This window comes from Nylanderia fulva, unplaced genomic scaffold, assembly GCF_048542155.1.
Source record: "Nylanderia fulva isolate GAGA-0341 unplaced genomic scaffold, ASM4854215v1 Scaffold80, whole genome shotgun sequence".
NCBI lineage: Eukaryota > Metazoa > Arthropoda > Insecta > Hymenoptera > Formicidae > Nylanderia > Nylanderia fulva.
Window position 1 is genome coordinate 65606 of NW_028190917.1, and position 25662 is coordinate 91267.

Consider the following 25662-nt stretch of genomic DNA (forward strand, 5'->3'; position numbering starts at 1 on the left):
AAGAAGTTGTTATTGATATTTTGAAGTTAGAATTGTATCTGATTTAACAGACAATAGAGCATATTCTAATGTACGATATAAATCATTATTGTGTTTGTTAGAACAAAGTTCTTTTTTCTGTTTTTAATAGAATCGTCACTGTTGTTAATATTTCAACACAAGAAATTTTGAGAATCTCGACGGGGTGAGTTTAAATTCTTCTTGAGTTCTTCAAATATGTTCCTTTTTAATTTTTGAATAAATTATCTGAAATATTATTTCTTTATAAAACTAAAGCATGTATACAATATGCTACAAGTACACATAAAGTATACGTTAAATAAGTATTCTAAATATTTCTGCAATTTATATATTTATCGATACATTTACACAATCATATTTATCTTGAGATTTTTTATTCCTTAAACAATATTAATAAAATTTATATTTATTAAACTTTTTTATTAATTAAATTTTGCTATACTACAAATAAGCTATTGATTAAAATAATTTAATTTAATTTTATATATATTTTTAAAAAAAATAATAAGATTTTAAATTATGCAACTATTCTCTTCTTCTTTCTTCTTTTAATGTTAAATTTTTCATTCTTTAAAATATGATTTTTAATAAAATTTCTTTTTCTTTTTATTTTATATACATGTACTTTGAAAGTTTTATTAGCTTTTTCTTATAATTACCAGAATTTTTAAAAAATGGATAAAAACAAGCTATACAATCCATATGCTAGAGTCGATACTGAAGAAGAAATCGTCATTTCTGGAATTTCCGGGCGATTTCCTAATTCTGATAACATAAAGGAATTTCAGGAAAATCTTTTGAATAAAATGGATCTTGGTTCAGACGATCATCAACGTTGGAATGATTGTAATATTTTTTCAAAATTATATTAAATACATATCAGTTTATATATAAAATTATATGTATATTAGATTATATATCAGTTTTTGTTGTAGTACAAAATACTTATTACAAATAAAATCTACAACTTATACCAATATTATTTATATATAAATTATTTTAATATCCTAACAGATAACTATGAAATGCCTCCTCGTATAGGAAAAATAAACAATCTACCTAAGTTTGATGCAGAATTTTTTGAAATGTCGTTCTCAGAGGCTCATACAATCGATCCTGGTATCAGAATGTTACTGGAACATACTTACGAAGCAATAATTGATGCGGGTGTAAATCCAGCAGAATTACAAGGAACGAACACAAGCGTCGTGACAGCAATAAGTGTCTGTGATACATATACCGATTTAGTATATGAGAAGCCTCACGTATGTGGTTCACGTATTGATTATTCAATAATAAAATATCAGAAATTGTTAAAAAAAATACACTCTCTTTAAATTGTAAAGATATTTATATGTATACGAAGATACTGTTAAATATGCAAAAAAGATTTCACCCTCTGAATGCTATATTGCGTAATTGCTGATAGATTGCTGGATTACCCATTCTTGGATGCAGCAAAGCCGTGGCAGCAAACAGAATTTCTCATTGGCTCGACGTTACTGGACCATCGTATAACATCGATACTGCATGCAGTTCGAGTCATTTTGCTATGGTGGAGGCTTACAGAATGATTCGATCTGGCATTTGCGATGCTGCTATTATCGCTAGTGTCAATTTGTGCATACATCCTTACATAACACATCAGTTCTTTCGTCTGGGTATGTAAAAAGAAATATTATTGCATCGAAAGTTGTTGCGTCGTCAAATAATTGTGTATATACAGGTTTTAGCTGAAAAACAAATATAAAGCACACCTTCAGATTCTTTGGCCAAATTGGAAGCGATTTTTCCTTAGCAAAAATGTCAAAGGTCATCATTGTTTTCATCCTTCCAATATTTGCCATCTTGTATCTTTGTAACTCTGTAAGCCTTAACCCTTGGTCCCGACGGTTCTTTTCGGCACCTTTAATCCCGACTCAGGGGTCGTTTGCGTCTTTGCGTTATTTGGATCAGTAAAAATGCTTTAAAAAATCTGAAGAAATTCATGGAGCTTCTTGCAACCTTCAACTTGAAGTCCCAATCATAACATTTTGATAAAAATTATTTTTTTTATAGTTTGTTATTAAGAAATGGAGGTACCTTAGGAAAAATCACTTGTTCACTGGGTCGCAAACGACCCATGAGTTGGGACTAAGGGTTAAATTAAAATTCTATTAAAATAAATTTTACTTGAAATTAAGTGATGAAGAATGTAGCCTTGTTAATATGTTAACTTTATAAAAATTAATTAATGAAAGGCTCGTATAAATTAACACAATTAAAAAAATCAAATATAGTAGGCCAACTAAACGAGCAAATAAATAAGGTGTAAAAATTTTTATTAATAGTTAGATAATTAAAGTAACATTTCGTTACAGAAACGATATAAATTGTAAACGTTTCGACTGCACTACAGTCTTTATCAATACATAAAAGTTAAATATTAAAATACAAAGTTAAATGTTAAAAATACAAAGTTAGTTAAATATTAAAATATAAAATTAAAACGATTCTTCGCTGTTGACTAATAGATATGCAAGGCGGTTGGTCTGAGATGCCAAGTTATGCGACATTTAAACATGATTATCGTTTTAACAAGTCCTTTTTCCCGATATTTCAAGTGTGTGTTGCGAAGTCTGAATAACGTTATTCAGACTTCGCAACACACACTTGAAATATCGGGAAAAAGGACTTGTTAAAACGATAATCATGTTTAAATGTCGCATAACTTGGCATCTCAGACCAACCGCCTTGCATATCTATTAGTCAACAGCGAAGAATCGTTTTAATTTTATATTTTAATATTTAACTAACTTTGTATTTTTAACATTTAACTTTGTATTTTAATATTTAACTTTTATGTATTGATAAAGACTGTAGTGCAGTCGAAACGTTTACAATTTATATCGTTTCTGTAACGAAATGTTACTTTAATTATCTAACTATTAATAAAAATTTTTACACCTTATTTATTTGCTCGTTTAGTTGGCCTACTATATTTGATTTTTTTAATTGTGTTAACTTTATAAAGTTTAGTTTGTGAAAAAGTCTTTTTTTTTTAATCATTGATAACTTGAAAATTTATTAGTATCTCGACATTTTCACTGAAGAAAAATCATCTCCAAATGGGCTAGATTTGACGATGTGTTCCGTATATGTTTGTTTAGTTACACTTTGTACATTGTTGATTATTAAAAAAAACTATTTAATCAATAAATAATTAAAAAATGGGCTAACTGAGAGCCTGGCGTGGTCGTTCGTATGCAAATAAAAACGAATTAAGTGAGAAGTTCTTTATTTGTACGTTTCGGTCCTCGGATTTAGGACCATCTTCAGCAAGTGATAATATTATTTTCTCAAATGTAAAGACACCATAAACACCCCCCAATAAAAATAACACTCTCATTCTCACGGTAGATGCCGAGGTAGAAACTTGAGACAATTATCGGACGATGTGCACATGTCGAACAATAACGAGGCAGTCAGAGATGGTCCTAAATCCGAGGACCGAAATGTACAAATAAAGAACTTCTCATTTAATTCGTTTTTATTTACGACCACGCCAGGCTCTCAGTTAGCCTGGTTTTTTATTATTTACTTATTATTTAAGCCTCTTAAGCTATTTTAATATTTATTTAATCAATGTTTATATAAATTTTTGTTTTGCTAAATATAGTAGATTTTATTCTTCAAAAATAAGAATAATTTGTATATTTCTATCAAAATTTTTAAGTATTTAATCAAGGAGCTGTGAATAAAAAAAAGAATAAGTATATTTTATATTCATATATTTATTAAAACAAATAAACTGCCGGTTTTGTTATGTTAGGAGTTCTCTCTGCTGACGGCTTTTGTAAACCTTACGATGAAGAAGGCTCTGGTTACATGCGGAGTGATGCAGTTGTAGTCGTGTATCTGCAAAAGATGAAGGATGCAAGGAGAATCTACGCGACTTTTGTCTACGGCAAAACTAACAGCGATGGCTTTAAAGAAGAAGGAATTACTTACCCATCACTTGACAAGCAAAGAATGCTAATGGAAGAATTTTACGAGGAATGTGGTATCTCGCCTCTTGAGCTATCTTATATAGAAGCTCATGCAACTGGTACTCTAGCTGGTGATCCTGTGGAACTACAAGCCATCGATGAAGCTTTATGCTCCAAAAGAGACAGCCCTCTGTTATTGGGTTCAGTGAAGTCGAATATTGGACACTCCGAACCCGTTAGCGGCCATTGTCAAATTGCAAAAGTAAGTTTACAAAAAATATAGTTAATGTGATTCTAAACACTGTCCTGTTTATTGATAAAACGGGACGGCGATAGGAGTTCCGCTTAATTCAACAACAATATATTATAATGTTATATGTAACTTTGTGCAAATATTTCTTTAATTATCAGTTATTTTTTGATTATTAACCGTAATTATAGAAAATATTACTGTTAAAATTATATAAAAATATGTATTCATTTTATGAAGGTTATAATAGCGATGGAAACTGGTATAATCGCACCTACTATACATTTCAACCATCCACGAAAAGATATGACTGCTATTATTGAAGGAAGAATAAAAGTAATCACCGAACCGACTGAATGGAAGGGAGGTTACGTCGCTATTAATTCTTTTGGATTTGGCGGTGCTAATTGCCACATCCTACTGAAATCAAATCCAAAATTTAAAATCAATAATGGAATAGACTATAAATTACCTAGGCTTGTGGCTGTATCTGGACGTACCGAGGAAGCAGTAAAAATTTTATTAAATGATGTAAGTATATTATAATTTAGAGATAATAAAACAACATGAGCCTATTACGAGCTATGTGAATTGATGTCAATCATGTATATATTTCCAAACTTTACATAAAAATCGTATAAATCTACTTTATAATGAGACGTTTCGACGCTTACTTGCGTCTCTTCAGTCATAATTAGTTAAAACATAGTGAAACGTTGGTTAAGCCAGTACGATGCGATCCGTATACGGACGCAAATAAGCGTCGAAACATTTCATTGTAAAGTAGATTTATATGATTTTGATGTAAAGTTTGGAAATATATATGTTTGACATCAATTCACATAGCTCGTAATAAGCTCATGTTGTTTTATTATTTCTAATTTATAAATTAACGACCTTATTCATTCATTTAATTTATATATTATAATTTATTTCACAAATAAGTTAATCTTTCCTCCTTTTTTATATACATATGTCTTATTTGTTATTATTATCATTATGTATGTCATTTTAAAAAATGGTAATGATTTAATCGACCAACTCTGGCGTATAAGTAATTTTATTGAATTTCACAACGTTTCGGCCGTGGGTTTCGGTCTTTATCAAGTGCTATGTTCTTAAATCAAAGTAAATCACAACTTTTTTAAAAAACAAAATATCGATCTTAGAATATGACATAATATAGTAACATGATAGTATAAAAACAAAATAACTATGTCATTTTAATATATTTATCAAAATTATTCTTTCTTTAACAAATTTAACATTTTCTATTTTGAAATCAAAGTAATTTAGGTAATATATATATATATATATATATATATATATATATATATATATATCATATATATATATCAAAATAGAAAATGTCAAATTTGTTAAAGAAAGAATAATTTTGATAAATATATATATATATCAAAATAGAAAATGTCAAATTTGTTAAAGAAAGAATAATTTTGATAAATATTGATATATATATATATATATATATGTCGTAGCCCGATAGCGAAATTAGCCAATTAGCTAAAAACCTAGGCGTTTAGCTAAATGCCGCTTGTTAGGCTAATCGAGGACGATATAGTCTAATGGCCTGGAAAATTCAGCCTGTTAGACGAGAAGTCGGCTTTTCGCCTAACGGCCTGGCGCGCTGTAGGCGATTAGAGAAATGCTTGTTTTGGAGCTCGATATGTTGTCAATTTATTTACTACACAATTATTACTACATTACTATTTGTTAATGCAAGATGCGCTACTGTGGCAACGAGAATTGCAAAGAATTTTTGATTTAAAACATGCACATCTATTTGTCTGACACTGATTTTTAGCAATTTTGCAATTGCATTTTTTATATCCCTGTCCACCACTTGCCGACTGCTTCGCAGCAGCTTCCCTCAAAGTAAGAAGAACATTTTGGGAACGTCAGCCATGGTAATAAGATTAGTGCCCGATTTTGCAATTTCAATACGGGGGAACCATCCTTTCAATATCCCATCCTTAGTTCCAATTTGATATACGTCATTTTTGGTATCAGTTACAACGCCAAATATGTTATTAAAATCGAAAGGCCCACGGTCTAACAGTGAGAACAGATAATGTAATGATGTCATTGATCTGAAGGGGTGGAAAAGTGATACTCGAACAGGTAACCATTTTTTCGGCCTCTGTCATTTGACGCTCGAAACAATTGGACCGAGTGTCAAGTAGCTGTTCGCCCCTAGCGCACAATGAACAGGTAGCAATCTGTCCGCGGTCGCTATGCATTTCCATTTTGCACTTTGTGCAAAGTATACTGCTCGAGTCGTCTACCTGTCGCTTCTTCTGTGGTCCCTCTCTTTCCTCTTCTTCATCCTCTCGCATTCTTTTTCTCTTGCCTACGTCTTCGCACTGCTCAACACTAAAGTTCAAATCACTATATGAGTTCTATTACATTATATTTATCTAGTTCTATTATATTTATTTTAAGTCAATTACCTCGCGTTTAATTGTACATTCTGCTCCTCCAGAGCTTGCTCCAAGTCTTCCTCTGTCTGAAGCAAATTTAAAATTTCATCAGGCTCTTAACATGTTTTCAACGTCCGCATTTGACCTTTCGACACTACCTTGGCTCTGTGGGTGTCGCGGACACCCATGAACAATCTTGCAGTGAGGCCAGATGGAAACAAGTTCGTGTATTACTGCAGCCACGAATTCTCGACCATTATCGCTCTGCAAAATAGTCGGGGCTCCCCATGTAAAGAAGATTTTCGACAATTCTTCAGCAATGTTAGCTGCGTGCTTGGATCTCAAGGGTCGAAGGTGCAAAAACTTGGTAGCGTGATCTTGGTAGTTTAGTAGCCAATTGAACTCACCATCGCGACAAGATTGGAAATCAATTAAATCCACCTGTCCGCGAACATTAAATCCATCGCTCAGTATTGGTTTTATCACAACTCCTCGTTTTGGAGCAACCCTCTTTCTATTACATGTCCCGCAGCAAAACACAAATATTTCACAAGCCACCTTCGTTATCCTGTACTTTTCTTTAATGTAATACTGCATCTTATCCCTTCCGCCATGGCCTGTTTGAATGTGAGCTTCTAACAATTTATCGTAGTAATCCTCCATCGCTATTACGTAAATAACTGGCTCATTCGAAGTTTTCCGTTTTAAAATTACATACGATTCCGTTCCAATTTTTGCTAGCTCATACTTCTTCGCTTAATGATAATGAGATACTGTCTTTTTAGTACTTGGAACCTGAATTTCTTGCAGAACTTTCATAACGTTGATCATCTGATCTCGCCTCCACACTGTTTGATTACTGCCTGGTCGATTTGAATAGAATTTATCTAATTTTTCGTTAAACTCATCGCGGTTTACTGGCATATAACTTGCCATGGCTATTATTGATTGCCAACTAACGAAAAAAATTGAATATACAACGAGCTCTGTGATGATTTACTTAAGACCCACTGGGATATTTACAAACAATAAATTGACAACATATCGAGCTCCAAAACAAGCATTTCTCTAATCGCCTACAGCGCGCCAGGCCGTTAGGCGAAAAGCCGACTTCTCGTCTAACAGGCTGAATTTTCCAGGCCATTAGACTATATCGTCCTCGATTAGCCTAACAGGCGGCATTTAGCTAAACGCCTAGGTTTTTAGCTAATTGGCTAATTTCGCTATCGGGCTACGACATATATATATATGTATATATGTATATATACAATATATATATATATATATATATATATATATATATATATATACAGGGTGCCCGGTAACTAACGGACAAATGATTAAGGGCGGATCCTCTGGCCAATTTGGAGACGATTATTTCTTAGCAAAAATGTTGAGAAGTCAATAATTTTCGAATTATAAGCGATTGAAAAAAATGAATTTTTTGAAAACTAAACGTTTTAGAGTTATAAGTCTAACATAATTACATTCTTCAGTTAATTTCAGGTAGAGTTTACTATAATAAAATTTTAATTTGAGGCTTAGTTTTAAAGATACATAATGACAAATATTGGAAAATTGTAAAAAATCATGATCTTTTTCGACATTTTCGCTGAGGAAAAATCATTCCCAAATTGACCAAAGAATCCATTTGTAATCGTCGGTCCGTTAGTTACCGGACACCTTGTATATATATATTACCTTTTCTTCATGAAAAATTCCTTGGCTAACAAATATTCTCTTAAATTTTTGATACATAGAAAACTCCGTATATATTTCGAATTCTACTTAATTTTAAGAATATGTGATAAGATAATTGTTGTATATTTACAATTAACAATGATATTTTCACAGATACAGAGTCGATCGGCAGATGTTGAATATTTCTCTTTGTTTCATCATATTTATAGCGATAATATAGAAGGTCATCCCTACAGAGGATACATGGTTGCTGGATCAAAATTATTCGATAATGCAATAATTAAGATGGGACATAACTTATGTACCAAAAGACCAATTTGCTTCGTATTTTCTGGAATTGGATCTCAATGCTTTAATATGGGTAATTAAATCAAATAAGATATTACAATAATGTAATATTTAACAGTTTATATATACATACATATATATACATAAATATATAATGTTATATAAGATGTACATAGATGTTAATTTGTGCTATTAACTTTTAACAATTTTTCATTATACACATATGTTTTCGTATACCATATATGTAGTAATAAAACAAAAATTAAATTAACAGTTTCAATATTTCTAGATAGCAAATTTAAAAATTTTAGGGATTATATTTATTATATTACATTAATTAAGAATAATATAATATAACAAAATATTGATATATATTAAATTGAAATATAATAATAATGCTTTAGAAAGCACATGTAAAATAAAATAAATAAATAAGTTAATTAATTTCTTGAAATTTTATTTATATGTATATTTAAAATATTTATGTAAAAATATTAAATTATTTGAAATTAAAGATATCAACAACATTTATTTTAAAAAACAATTAATAATTAAAAGTAATTAATGAAAGGCTTGTATAAATTAACAAAATTAAAAAAAGTAAATATTGTAGGCCAACTAAACGAGCAAAATTAAATAAGATCTAAAGATTTATTAATAATTAACTTCTCATTCCGTTAGAGAAACAATATACATTGGTCTGAGATTCCAAGTTTTGCGACATGTAATCATGATTATCGTTTTAACAAGTTCTTCTTTTCGAAATTTCAAGTGCGTGTTGCAAAGTCTAAATAACAAATCATTTGTTATTTAAACTTCGCAACACACTCTTGAAATTTCGAGAAGAAGAACGTGTGTAAAACGATAATCATGATTAAATATCGCAAAACTTGGAATCTCAGACCAATCGTCTTACTCATCCATTGTTTATCAGCGAAGAATCGTTAACTTTGTATTTTAATATATAACTTTGTATTTTAATATTTGATTTTTATGTATTGAAGAAGACTGTAGTGCAGTCGAAACGTTTACGCTGTATATTGTTTCTCTAACGGAATGAGAGGTTTATTATTAATAAATCTTTATTTCTTATTTAATTTTGCTCGTTTAGTTGGCCTATAATATTTACTTTCTTTAATTTAATTAATAATTAAGTTTTATTCTTAACACATTGGCAGGTCGCGCTTTATTAAAATTTCCAGTATTCAATAAAGCAATCCAAAAATGTGACAAAGTTTTGAGACCTCAGGGCATAATTGTTACTGATATTCTGACGAATGAAGACAAACATATTCTCGACAACGTCGTCAATTTATTTGTAGGTCTTACTGGACTCCAGGTATAAACATAAATGTATAAATATATTATCACTATAACTAATATCACGTTGCAGAATCTTTCAGTATTTATTTCAATTTTTATAAAGTAGCCATGCAGCAAACTAACATTATAAACGTCGAACAAATGTCATTCGACGTCAAAGTGACCTATACTTGCTACCTAGATTTATCGTTAGAGACAAGCTTTTTATTATGCATTCCTTAAAATAATTAAGAGACAAAAAAAATTGTTCAAAAATAGGCAAAGTTTAAATAGTTGTAACTTTGTTTCAAAAAATGATAATTTAAATGTTAAAAAAGGATTTTAAAACTTGAAATCTTTACTTTCGAAAGATTATAGCTTTTTCCAGTTCCTTCAATTCTGATATTATTTACATACAGAAAACGACAAACATAACAAAGTGGAAAAATTTTTCTCACTTTATAAACGTATCGTATACACAATAAGATGTGATAAAATTTTTTAACATTTTTACAATAATTTTATTATAAATTTCTTCTTCTACGTGCAACTATATATATATATATATATATATATATATATATATATAGTTGCACGTAGAAGGAGAAATTTATAATATTATATAATACTAGCTTTTCGGACCGCGCTTCGCGCGGTCCTCAGAGCCTTTCTATTCGGACCGCGCTTCGCGCGGTCCTCATATAGCCTATATTAAATCCGTTTTAACACAAAAAATTAATTCTTTTTTTGTATTACCGCGAACTACTTCCACATTTGTTGTCCGACTTTCACGAAATTTATATCAAAATAAATGTTTAAATTTTTTTTGGGTGGGTGCGTGGGTGGATAAATAAAGTGATAAAAATTTGTTAAAATCATATAGTAGCCATCCCGGACAAAATTTGAGTACAAATTTCGAAAAAGTCTGTGAATAAATGTTTGAATGCGTGGGTGGATGCATGGGTGGGATAAAACTTAAAAGAACCACACAGCAGCTTTCTCAGAAAAATTTGCAACATTTTTGTACCAATTTCGTGAAAATTGGTCCATAAATGCGCATGCGTGTGGGTGAATGCGTGGGTGGAGGTGTAACACTTGAAAAAACCACATCGTCGCCATCTTCAAAAAATTTGCAACATTTTGGTACCAATTTTTACAAAAATCCGTTCATAAATATGCGATTGCGTGGGTGGATGCGTGGGTGGGGGCGTAAACTTAAAAAACCCACACAGCAGCTTTCTCAGAAAAATTTGCAACATTTTTGTACCAATTTTGTGAAAATTGGTCCATAAATGCGCATGCGCGTGGGTGGGTGCGTGGGTGGAGGTGTAACACTTGAAAAAACCGCATCGTCGCCATCTCCAAAAAATTTGCAACAATTTGGTACCGATTTAAAAAAAATCGGTTCATAAGTATGCGATTGCGCGGGTGGGTGCGTGGGTGGAGGCGTAAACTTAAAAAACCCACACAGAAGGGGTTTTCCTCAGAAAAATTTGCAACATTTTGGTACTAATTTTGTGAAAATTGGTCCATAAATGCGCATGCATGTGGGTAAATGCGTGGGTGGGTGAGTGGGTGGAAGTGTAACACTTAAAAAAACCGCATCGTTGCTATCTCCCAAAATTTTGCAACATTTTGATACCATGTGTTCAGAAATATTGCAAAAAAAATTTTTTTTGCAAAAACATACCCTCCTCTGAGGAAAAAAAATAAAAATAAAAAAATTAAAAAAAAAACCCACAGCAGCCACCCCCGAAAAATTTGCAACATTTTGGTACCAATTTCGAGACAATCGGTCCACAAATGCGGAAGTAGTTCGGGTACAGACAGACAGACAGACAGACGGACGGTGCTTATATATATAGAAGATTGAGTTATTCAAAAGAAACAGAAAGTTGGATGTTTTGTACATATTTCAGATTGGAATAGTTGATCTTTTAACAAGTATCGATATAACTCCCGATATTATAATGGGTCATTCTATTGGTGAGTTGATTTGTGGATACGCCGATGGATGCTTGACTGCTGAAGAAACGATCATGTTGGCATATTATGTCGGTTTAGCATTTTTCAACTCTAAAATAATAGACGGATCAATGGCTGAAATTAATCTCGATTTTGAAACTTTGAAGAATATATGTCCATCGGATGTCGATGTAGCTTGTTACAATAGTCAACATAATTCTATTGTGAGTGGACCAACAAACTCTGTAAAAGCATTCCTCGCTAAACTACAGGTTCGAAAATAATATATAAATAATATTTATCACGCTTATTATAAGGTTGAATTTAATAAATAATAAAGTTCTCGTTTCTTCAGAATAACAACATTTCTGCAAGAGAAATTTCCTGCGGACGTATACCTTTTCATAGTCGTTACGTCGAGACCGCAAAAATTAAACTTTTCAATTACTTGAATAAAATATTGCCTCAGAAATTGTCTCCTAGCTCAAAGTGGTTGAGTGTGTTCTCTTGTAAAGAATTCAGCGCATCTTCAATGTCATGTTTAGCAAAATATTATGCAAATTATCTGATAGCCCCGGTTTTATTTTCGAAAATTGTGCATTTAATTCCAAATGACGCAGTGACGATTGAAATAGGATCTCACAATATGCTACAATATGTTCTTAATTATTCTTTAGAGCCCACAGTGATAAATGTCGCGTTATACGAATTCTCTGATAAATCGGATATGGAAATATTTTTGGACGGAATTGGAAAACTTTATAATGCTGGACTACAGCCGCAAATCGCAAATTTATATCCGAAAGTCAAGTTTCCTGTAAGTCGTGGTACCTCCATGATCTCTCATCTTGTAAGGTAAATTCTGTTTAAGATTAAAAAGATTTTTGTACTAAGATTAAAAAATAATAGAATTTTGAAAAATTTGAAATTAAATTTTATTTTTTTTCCAATTGTTTAAGGCAGTAAAATAATACAAAATAATGTTTTATACATTATGTTGAATTAATGACATGCTTTACAGATGGGATCATTCCGAAGATTGGTACACATATCGTTATAGCGGACAAAAAAAACTTAAAATAAGAGAAACTGCTATTAGTATTCAAACTACAGAGGACGAATTTATGTATATGACTGGACATGTCGTTAATGGAAAAAATTTATTACCGGCTACAGGATATCTTTTGCTTATATGGCAGATGGTTGGCTGGTTAAGAAACAAACATCACGTTAATATATCAATTGTATTTGAAGATGTCAGTTTTTTACGTTCTACTATTTTATCACCACAAAACGCAAGCATTTTAACTCTTATGATCCAGAAAGGTAACATATATGCAATCAAATTTATTTATACAAAATTCATTGTTCTATGTTTAGATAAGTTACATATGCAAATATGAATCATAATTGGTCTACAAAAAATTTTCATTTTCATGATTTTGATGTCTTATTTTTATTATTGGCTCATATAATTTTCAGAGTTTTATTTAAAAATATAGCATAGAATATGTTTTCCCGAACTACATTTTATACAATCAATATGAAATATATATTTTTTATTATTTGTATCTATATTAATTTTGCACTGAAGATGGTCTAAATAAGACTGAAACGTTTGTGTAATAATATATTTATTAAAATAAATAATAATTTTTGGCCATAATAACCGGCATCGGCTCTCAGCTCTTATTCTATTCTGTGATTTATTAATCTTGCGAGCATTTTGATTTTATTTTTATTATATTTTTATTTTTATTTTTATTTATGTCAATATTGTTATAGGTAGTAACAAATTTGAAATAATCGAAGGAGGCAATCCTGTCGTTACTGGAACAGTCCGAATTCCAGATAATATAGAAGACGAGAAAATATGTCCTACATTTATCGATCGAAAAGACAATGACGAAGAGGAAATGAACACGAAAGATATCTATAAGGAATTGAAACTTCGTGGATATCAGTATATTGACGAATTTCGTGGACTCAAAAGTGCCTCGATCACGAGAAGGAATGGTCATATTGCTTGGACTGATAACTGGGTAACATTTATGGACAATATGTTGCAGTTGATGATTTTAGGACAGACTTCGAGAAGCCTTATGGTACCAACAAAAATTCGCAAAGCAGTAATCGATCCGAAATCTCACATGAAATACATCGAAAAACTTTCAAATGAAGAAAGTCGTAAGTTTTCAATATTATACACATATGGAATATACAAATTTTATATAAAATCACAAATTTACAATTTGCTAGATAAAATTAAAATGATGTCAATTTATCTCAGATATAATAAAAATAATTTTGTTTTAAATATATCTAGATAAAAAATAAATTTATAAGGCAATTTATCAAAATAACTTTCTGATAATATTATTTTTAGAACCGATTATGTAACACAGTTACAAAAAATCTAAATTATAAATATATATATAAGAGAAGTAAAAATATACTCATATTTTTTTTGTAAATTTTTAACGCTGACTGCTTTAATTCTTTAAAAAATACTTAAATATTTTTATGTGATATGACATTAAATGAAATAATCTTAACATATTAAAAGGATAAATAATTTTTACGATCAATACTGGCTAATAAATATTTAATTAATCACCGCAACGTTTCGACCATGGATTTTGGTTCTTATCAAGTGTACTTAAAATTAAAAATCGTGAACATATTATGCGAACAAAACTTTTTGTCATACTGTCGCTCTTGTGTTGCTAGTTTGATATCAGATTGAATTACCAGGTTGACAGTATGACAAGAAGTTTCGTTTGCATAATATGTTCACGGTTTTTAATTTATGTACACTTGATAAGGACCAAAATCCATGGTACAAATGTTGTGGTGATTAATTAAATATTTATTAGCCAGTATTGATCGTACAAATTATTTATCCTATTAATTATTGACTGGCAACATCAAGAATTCAATTATTTACTTGATATATTATTCTAAATAACTCAGTAAATAACACCATTTCATCTAAGGTATGCCAATATAGATAAAACACATATTTTTATTATCCATACAAAGATCAGGCCATAATTTCATCTAGATAATTCGTCTCTATGATTTTATTTAGATAACACTACTAATATGCCATCGTATGTGCGTTATATTGCAGAAATCCTTGTACAACATTATAAGTATATAGACGTCTTAATATCTGGAGGAATAGAAATATCCGGCGTTATGGCTACACCTATATCTCGTCGACAAAGAACAGTCAATCCTGTTCTTGAAGAGTACAAGTTTGTTGGTCATCGAGATCTAAATGTGATATCTTTTCCGGAGGTAATAAGTATGTCGGTGCACCTTGCTCTTGAATGTTACAACATGATAAATGTAAAAATCATTGAATTCGTCGAAGACAGCGATCAAGTGATGCCGGAGAATTTAAATTGTTTATTCGTGAGTAAAGTTTTAGATGATATACCGCTAATGCAATCTGGTATCAAGCTGGTAGCAACAGAAGAGCGATTCAAAGACATCACTTTGCCCGACAACGTTTCTACAGTAGAATTTGGCAAACTAACAAAGAAAGAAAATTCTTTGATGACCATAGCTTACGGAATTCTAACAAAAAATAAAGACGAATTATACGAACAATTGTTGTCTTTCATAATGAATATGGGATTTCTCCTGATATGGGAAGAATTAGATGCTACCTACGACTACTCGTGTCTGGAAAAGTACGGGTTAAAAGTAATTTTTGAGAAACGCACCAGAGATAAGACTTTTGTAATGTTAAGAAAAATGCAATATGTTGCGAAGATTCAGCAGATAGTGCATGTAAACAATTATGATTTCTCATGGGTAGATAAGCTTAAATCATTTATGAACGAAGAAAATCAGGCTGCAAGTACGAGGATAATACTGGTCGCTGAAGGAGACTTCGAAAGTGGACTGATTGGTCTTGTCAATTGTTTGCGAAGAGAACCGGGTGGTGAAATGATCCAAGGTATTTTTATTCAAGATAATGATGTGCCTACGTTTTCATTACAAGAATCATTGTACACGGATCAGCTACAGCTGGATTTACCCATTAATGTTATACGTTCCGGTAACATTTGGGGATCATACAGGCATTTTCTGTTACCACCACTAGAACCAAAACTGGTAGAGAGTGCCCACGTTACTCAGATGGTACGTTAAGAAAATTCGATAATATATATATATATATATATATATATATATAAAGATTAAAATAATATTTTATGACACTTTTATTTATAATATAATTTGCGGCTATTATAAATTTAATGTTAATTTTAATTTTAAAATTAATATTATTATTTGTTATATTTATTTATATTAGACACCTGGTGATCTGAGTAGCCTTTGTTGGGCGCAAAACAGGACATCTTTAGTCAATGATGATAATAAGGAAAATTTAGTAAGAATAGTTTATGCGTCTATCAATTTTAAAGATCTCATGATAGCCAGCGGTAGACTCAACTTCGAATCTATCTCAAACGTATCAAATAATGATTCTTTACTTGGAATGGAATTTGTTGGTTTTACTATAAATGGACAAAGAGTAATGGGCATGCGTTCACCTGGGTTAGTAATATAAAGACTTTCAATAAATATATTTTTTAATACATTTGAATGGGCATGTGTCTATCTGGGTTAGTGATATGGATACTTTTAATTAATATTTTTTTTTAGTACATAAACTGTTTTATTAAACGATCTCGATTAAAGATTTTTTATATTCATGATTTTAATAATTGCTCGTTTTAATTGGCCTAATTATGTAATAATAGTAATTTTAACATACTCGAGCTTAATGCAATATTTATTTTATTGATTGTATTGTTTATTGTTTTACATTAAGTAATAATGTAATAAATAATAAAATATTTCAATACTTTATCATTATTATAATATTTATTTATTATAATGAAAATTTCAATTGCCTTTATGTATACGATAAGACAGAAAATTTGATAAGCAATCAACGTGTTAATGGTTATATTTAATATAAATAATATATTTATATACTTTTTGAAATAATTATTTTTAGAGGAATTGCCAATATTCTCGTACCTGACAAATTTCTCACTTGGACCATACCTGACAACTTGACGATGGAAGAAGCTGCGACGATTCCTTGCGCATATAGCACGTGCTGTTACGCTTTATATCTGAGAGGTAAAATGAAGAAGGGCGACAAAGTGTTGATTCACTCCGGTACAGGAGGCGTCGGTCAAGCTGCGATTCATCTCGCGCTTTACGAAGGCTGCGAAGTGTTTACGACGGTCGGGACTGCCGAGAAACGAAACTTTATAAGAGAAACATTTCCCTCCATACCCGAGGATCATATTGGAAATTCTCGAGACACGAGTTTCGAGCAAATGATTATCCTGGGAACTGAAGGTCGCGGAGTGGATATCGTATTGAATTCCTTAGTCGAGGAGAAATTGCTAGCGTCCGTTCGTTGCTTAGCAAAGGGCGGTCGTTTCCTCGAAATCGGAAAGTTTGACATGTTTGCCAATAATCCTTTAGATTTATCTTTATTCTCGAGAAACATTAGTTTCCACGGTATTATATTAGATGAATTTTTTGCTGCAAAATTAGCAAAATCACCAGAGAATAGAACAGTACTGTATAACAAAATAATAGAAGGTTTGAAAAACGGTGCTATCAAACCATTGTGCAGAAAAGTCTTCAAACGGGATGAAATAGAAACTGCATTCAGATATATGGCTGCTGGAAAGCATATTGGCAAGGTATGGTTATTTTTCATTATATGTTTAATGGAAGAATTAATTTTTATTTGATTATTATTTGATTTATTAATTTAATTGAATATTTTGTATCGCTAGTAAATTAATAAATTAAGGTATTTTTATATAAATTTGATCAATACTAGCTATAAATTGTTTATTTGTTACGACGTTTCGACCATCGGTTTAGGTCCTTTTCAAGTACAACTATAAAATACAATGAGATTTATCTATATGTAGAGTAATAATTTATAATTACGGTTTGAAAAATATATTAAAAAAGCGAAGATACATACGTTGTAATGCAATATAATGTTAGCAGCACAATCCCTCAATACATGAGAGAATTGTTGTGTCATAATGAAAATGAGTTAAACGAATGAACAGTTTTAATTAAACACAAGTTAAAGGACCTTTATTATTTTGTCATAGGTATTATTTAAACTGTCTGTTTTTTGTAAATTAATTGTATTGTTTTATTAATTTTTTAATAAGAGACATCTCAGCAATTTCTCATTTTTGCACATGTTCTTTGTTATGTAGTATATTAGATTTTGTCCAATTAAAATCAATTTATAAAAAGACACAGACAGTTTAGATAATACCTATGACAAAATAATAAAGGTCGTTTAACTTGTGTTTAGTTAAAACTGTTCATTCGTTTAACTCATTTTCATCATGACACAACGATTCTTTCATGTATTGAGGGATTGTGCCATTAACATTATATTGCATTAGAACGTATGTATCTTCGTCTTTTTATTATATTTTTTAAACCGTAATTGTAAATTATTACTATATATATAAATAATTCTCATTGTATTTTATAGTTGTACTTGAAAAGGACCTAAACCGATGGTCAAAACGTCGTAACAAATAAACAATTTATAGCAAGTATTCGTTGAATTTACATAAAAGTACCATAATTCTATTAAATTGTTTTATTATATTTTCGTAGTATAAAACGCGACATATATTTCAACAGTTTATTTTCTTTGCCTACATTTTTACAGCTCTATATCTGTAATCTTTATTTCAAATTGTCTTCATTTTTTCTAACATTCTCTTGTCCTTCATATTTCTTATGTTATTTTCATTTATCTATTTTTCGGTTATACAGAATAAAAAATTCCTTTCAACAATCAAAGTATTTATTTGTAAATTAGGTTATATATAAAAATCTAAAATGTTAAATAAAACAGTTTTCGTATTAGGTTCTTTGCATCATGTCGTAATTACGATCAATAAAAAGACCGATTAGAAAACTGTCATTAATTATTTAGCCTTGTTAATTTTTTATATAAAAACACAAGAACCCAAATTTTGTATTATGAATACTTAAATTCTAGAAAAGGATTTTTTCAATCTGTATAAGCAATAAATAATATTTGTCGATAAAGCAGACAAAGATAGGACCTCATATTTTTAAATGTGTATGTACCAATTCTTTTTGTATTCGTTTTAAATTAATATAATTTGCAGATAATAATAAAAGTTCACAATGAAGATGAATCCTTGGATGCGCCTATACTTGCACAACCCCGCTATTATTGCCTCGAACACAAATCTTACATTGTTTTGGGCGGCCTAGGTGGTTTCGGTCTAGAATTAATTGATTGGTTGATTTCACGTGGTGCGAAAAATCTAGTTCTGACATCGCGAACTGGAATAAAGAACGGTTATCAGCGATCGAGAGTAAAGTTGTGGCAATCACAAGGGGTGAACATACAAATCGTGACAGCTGTTGATACTTCGAAAAACAAAGACTGTAAATCTCTGTTGAAATTTGCCGAAAAACAAGGTCCTGTGGATGCTATATTCAATCTCGCAGTTGTGTTGAAAGATAGCATATTCAATAATCAGTCTCCAGAGACTTTTGGAGAATCCTTTTTGTCAAAAGCATGGACGACAAAGAAAATGGACGAATTATCGAGAACAATTTGTCCTCAACTTCGACATTTTGTCGTTTTTTCTTCCGTTTCATGTGGAAGAGGAAACGCAGGCCAAACAAATTACGGAATGGCTAATTCCGTAATGGAAAGAATTTGTGAGAGAAGAAAGAAAGAGGGTTTACATGGTTTGGCTATACAATGGGGAGCTATTGGTAATGTTGGGCGTGTCGCAGATATGCAAGAAGACAACAAAAAACTTGTTATTGGAGGTACATTGCAACAAGAAATATTCTCTTGTTTGAATACATTGGAAGTATTTTTGCTTCAAGATCGGCCAATCGTAGCCAGCATGATTGTTGCCGAGAAAGGAAAAGGTCTTGGCCAGGCAACGAATCCGTTTGAAGCTGTTGCAAATATTATGGGTAAATTCATAAATACTATTATGTCAAATATCGTGATCTAAAATTTATATTAATCTACTATTATTCCATCTAATCAACTATTAATTTACTATTATTCGACTATTAAATCAACATTTAATTCAACTATTATTCAACATTAGCTTTTCGGACCGCGCTTTGTACGGTCCTCATATAGCCTATATTAAACCTGTTTTAACACAAATAATTAATTCTTTTGTCTGTATTACCGCGAACTACTTCCACATTTGTTGTCCGATTTTTACGAAATTTAAACCAAAATTAATGTTTAAATTTTTTTGTTGATGACTACTATATGTTATCTATTTTTTCTTCCAGCTATTTTACTTTGCATCGCGTTTTGCATATTTTTAAATGCTTATATTTTTATTTTTATTTTCTTGTTTGTTTATTTGTATTTCCACACAATTTCATATTTTTTAAATGTAAAACATTATAATAAGATGCAATTTAATTCGACCAAAAATTAGCTATTCATTTATTGAAAATAAGTACACAGAAAATAAGTTACAGTTACAGTTACTCTTTTTCGATAACTGTAACTTAACTTTGTTACTTTTCTCCATCTGTAACTATAACTGTAACTTAGTTACATTTTTTTTAGTAACTAGTAACTATTTTAACAGTTACTTTATTATATAGGTATTTTTTTTAGAAATATGCGCTGAAAGTATGATAACCGTTATATTGTTAAATTAAATTTCGATAATAGTAGCATATGGATTTTCATATGATTTAATCTTTTATCTAAAATTTTCATTTTGTGTACATAAAATATTATAACACATAATTAAGATCGACCAATCACAGTCAAGTATTTAAAAAAATTATTAAATGTAATAATTGATCGATTTGCTTGCGATTTTGCGATTACCATTTAGTAAGTTACAATAACTATTTTTACTGTTGTATATAAAAGTCATTCATACATTAATGGTAATCGCAAAGTTGCAAGCAAATCGATCAATTTACATTCAAGAATTTATTTAAATACTTTGACTGTGATTGTGCATAAAATGTAAGCTCTTTATATATAAAATAATGTATGATTATTTTTAAAAAGTAACTCAAAAATAACGACTCGTTACTTTTTGAGTAACTGTAACTGTAACGAGTTATTTTTTAAAATCGGTAACTTGTAACTGTAACTAGTTACTTTTTCAATGAAATAACTGTAACTGTAACTAATTACTTTTACAAAGTAACTTTCTTAACCCTGACTTATATATATATATATATATATATATATATATATATATATAGATAATTATTAATTGTACATTATAAAATTATGACAAGTAATCAAGTGCATTATAAATTGAGAAAAACGTAAACTTTAACCGCAAATTTTTATATCCCTGTTTCAAGTACGATCCCCTTAAAATGATATTTAAATATTTAATTTTTTCTAATATTTTCTAAAATAGGATTGAAAAATCCACATTTGGCGCCGCCAAACATGTCACTAGCCGAACTAGGGATGGATTCAATGATGGCAGTGGAAATTAAACAGACGTTGGAGAGAGAATTCGATATTTTATTGACAGCACAAGATATTCGAAATCTCAATTTTGCTAAACTTAAACAAATGACAAATACAGACAAGCAAGAAGAGGTCCCTGATGCCACTGATGCTGAAGCAAATAAGTTGGACGGGTTAAATATGTTGACACGAAAACTCAACGATTTGGATTTGAATCCAGATATCTATGTAGAAGTCGGTACAAAGAGGGAAGCTGTTGGAAGCGAAGTATTTTTTATACCAGGAATCGATGGCTGTGCCAGAATATATAAACTGGTAGAATCGAAAATTAAATCCTCGGCGACGTGTTTACAACACGGTGTATTTCATATTCCGGGTGTCACTCGTTCAATAACGAAATCAGCAGCGTATTTTCTGCCTGTATGGAATTATAAGATAATCTATTTGAAATAATCATACACACCTTTTTTTACATACCATATTATATATGGATTTTTTCTTTGTTCTAGTATGTATTAGAGAAAATAAAAGGTCAAAAGGAATTTTTAATTGTGGGTTATTCATTTGGATGTTTAATTGCCATCGAATTAGCAAGATTATTGGAAGCTAAGAATTTCTCTGGACGTTTAATAATTATTGATGGTGCTCCTGATCTAATAAAATTTTTGGTTGAGATAGTTCTTAATCAACAGTCGGAACACGAACTACAAAATGATGTTATACTTCGTTTCATAAAAATGTATCTTGGATCTCGTAGTGAAATGGTTAGTTCATGATTAACATTACACATTATGACTTTTTTAAAGTAAAATTTTAATAACAATATACATATATATATATATATATATGTATATATATATATATATATATATATATATATATATACATTATTTATAAATTATTTGGATCTTATACGTCATCCTATTTTATCAATAAAATATAATTTTTGCGCATCCATTTCAATTTATTTGTCGAATATGGTAGAATAAAGAAACTTTTCCAGGTTTAAAGTATTAGGTTGGCCGATAAGTCCGTGCGGTTTTTGTCGATAGATGACTCTAATGTTTTGAAAAGCAATTATATTCAATTCAAATTGTGAAAGTACGCATTTTGTTCGATAGGTGATATTTCAACGTGCATTTAAAAAAAAATACGTAAAGATTAGTTGCGTTTTATGTGTTTAACATAATTCGAAAGATGGATAACAAAAACAAGCATTTTCGCCATATTATGTTATTTTATTTTAACAAAGGCAAAAACGCGGCACAAACATCTAAAAAGATATGTGCGGTATATGGTAAGGATGTTGTGAAAGAATGTGTGTGCCAGAAATGGTTTGCATAATTTTGTTTCGGAAATTTTTCAATCTAAGATGTACCACGCTCTGGCTGGTCAGTTGAGATTGATCAAGACAAAGTAAAAGCGTTAATCGATACCAATAAACGTTTTACGACGCGAGAGATTGCAGATGTTCTCCATATCAAAAACAAGCGTGTTAAACCATCTGAATCAACTTGGCTACATTAGCCGGTTAGATATGTGGGTTCCGCATGAATTGAGCGAAGCTCATTTAATCAAACGCATTTCTATCAGCGATTCATTACGGAAACGTGAAGAAACCGATCCATTTCTAAAACGAATGATAACGGGCGATGACAACTGCATAATCTACAACAATATCCAGCACAAAAGATCGTGGGAACAGTGCAATAAACCACCTCAAATCATTTCGAAGCCAGGACTTCACTCGAATAAAATTATGCTCTTAATATGGTGGGATTGGAAGGGTGTTGTGTTTTACGAGTTGCTTCCAAAGAACAAAACGATTAATTCAGATGTGTACTGTGACCAGTTGGACAAATTAAACGCAGCGATTCACAAGAAACGTCCAGAATTAATGAATCGTATAGATGCTATCTTCCATCACGCCAGACCGCACACGTCTTTACAAACACGGCAAAAATTATTGGAGTTGGGCTAGGATATCCTACCACATCCTCCGTATTTTCCTTCGGATTATTATTTGTTTCGCTTCCTACAAAATTATCCTTGAATGGACGGCACTTTACTTTTGAAGAAGATATCAAACGGCACTTAAAACAGTTTTTCAACGAAATAAACAAGAAGTTCTACGAGCGAGGAATTATGAAGTTTCGTGAAAGATAGCAAAATATAGTAGAACAAAAGGGCTAATACATTATTGATTAAAGGTATTGCCTTCTATGTAAAAATTATCCATCATTTACATGTAAAAAAACCGCACGGACTTATTGACCAACCTAATACATATAGAAACAAAGCACAGACTTACCAAATTTATGTTCAGAAACAAATGTTTTAATAAAAAAATTAATTTTTTTTATTCTATTATATTATTTACAGCTTGCATCAGAGCTGAATAAGTGCAAAACATGGGAGGAAAAGTTAGAAGCATTTTCTCCCTTTTCGAAGGAGATTACTGTATTATCTGTTGAAAATCAGAAACTTTTATGTTCAACAATTTTCGATCATATAATCGCTTTAAGAAATTATAATATATCTTCGTTGCCGCGCTTGAAATCATCTATAACATTTTTAAAACCTACACTTGCGCCTTTCAATTATACCAAGGAGGATTGTGGTTTACACAAGGTAAAATTGATTAGATCGTAAACTATTTTATTATTTTTAAGATATTTCTTACAAGAGACATTTTTTTTAGGTCACCGAAGGTACAATACAAATTCATTACGTGGAAGGTACTCATATTTCAATGATGGACAATGACAAAATAGCATCATTTATTAACGAAGCGTTGTAAATTAAAAATTATGAACATTATACAACAATAATTATACAATATAATATAGAAATAATTATGCATGAAAATATATCAAGTCTTAATTATCTGAAACATTTTCAAAATGTTAATGTAGACAAAATTAATATATATTTGATAATTATTTTAATCATGTACTTTTAGCCAAAGCAAAATTAAATTAAATTAAATTAAAATAATAAAAGACAAGATTGGTAGAGAAATGAAATTATTTTTTGTTTCCACCGCTTTATTTATTATGGACGATATTAATTTAAAAAAAGATGTTCTATTCCTTTCAAAATTCTATCATCACATATAAAAAGTATACATATTATGTATTGCATATATTTTGACGTTTGACTACAGCACATATGAGTTTGAATAAAAAATGCTTTTCGCATTTGTATACATCTCATTAAAATGCAAAACAAAATAAGAATCGCAAAAGTCGCCCATTTCTGCATTATTATCGTATTTGCTGTACTTTGACACAAAACGTATATAAAATTAATCTGCACTGAATATTCTAATTATTCATAACCACATTATTTTTCATGCAAATAGGGTTGTTATGATATCTTAAATTTGGAATCATATTTGGTTTAACAGACAATAGAGCATATTTTATTCTACGGCACGGATTATTATTGTACTAGTCAGTGTTAAAGTTCCATTTTCTATTTCTAATTTTTTAAAACTTCAACGCGGTAAGTTTTAATTTTTCTTGCATTTATCGAATTTTTTTTTTTATTTTTGAGTAAATTCTTCTAAAAATTATTTCTGTAAATAACTAAATTGTGTACACAAATAAGTACCATAAAAACATACGTTAAATAAGTGTTCTAAATATTTATTATTTTTCTACTATTATTTTAATCTTTTTCCCAAAATTTGCATTGCTCTGTTTCCTTTTCTCTTGAAATTAGAAACACGAAATATTTTCTTACAATTTTTATGTATTTTAATAATTATATACATATAGTAATGATACATGTATAAAATTGTATTTATTTTAAAACGTTTTATTCCTAATGTCTTATAAATTTATATATGTTATTTTCCATTAGAATGTTTCGCTATTCAGTATATTATTAAATTTTGTGATTTATTCCGTCAATAAATTACTAAATAATAATAATAAAATTTTACGAAATTAAATTAACTTTGCTACATTATGATTAAGTTATTGATTAAAATAATTTAAAAAATTAAACTTTATATACATAAACTTACTACTCGTAGGACAATTATAAGATTTAAATTATATGATTAAATTCTCTTTTTTCTATTATACATTTTTTATAATGCTAAACTTTCCATTTTTTGAAAAATGATTTCATATAAAAATTTCATTTTTTTTTATTTGATAT

General features: G+C 30.1%; 1 protein-coding gene across 1 annotated transcript; it reads left to right on the forward strand.

Annotated features, from left to right (window-relative positions):
* Positions 1–9: 9 nt before the first annotated feature.
* LOC114944957 (fatty acid synthase-like) lies at positions 10–24518 on the forward strand. Its single transcript, XM_085489357.1, has 20 exons — positions 10–184; positions 684–867; positions 1036–1286; positions 1451–1682; positions 3833–4251; positions 4480–4770; positions 8535–8742; positions 9848–10008; positions 11891–12208; positions 12292–12791; positions 12958–13262; positions 13722–14123; positions 15070–16091; positions 16264–16508; positions 16975–17680; positions 19160–19991; positions 21437–21912; positions 22002–22256; positions 23875–24123; positions 24194–24518. Exons 2-20 carry the CDS (start codon positions 696–698, stop codon positions 24290–24292), a joined length of 7143 nt encoding a protein of 2380 aa, XP_085345483.1. The 5' UTR covers positions 10–184; positions 684–695; the 3' UTR covers positions 24293–24518.
* Positions 24519–25662: the final 1144 nt, after the last annotated feature.

Coding starts and splice junctions, on each gene's coding strand:
- LOC114944957 (XM_085489357.1), top strand. CDS start 696: ATGGATAAAAACAAGCTATACAATCCATATGCTAGAGTCGATACTGAA. Junction 16,092..16,263: donor GTGCCCACGTTACTCAGATG/GTACGTTAAGAA, acceptor TATTTATATTAG/ACACCTGGTGATCTGAGTAG. Junction 16,509..16,974: donor ATGGGCATGCGTTCACCTGG/GTTAGTAATATA, acceptor AATTATTTTTAG/AGGAATTGCCAATATTCTCG.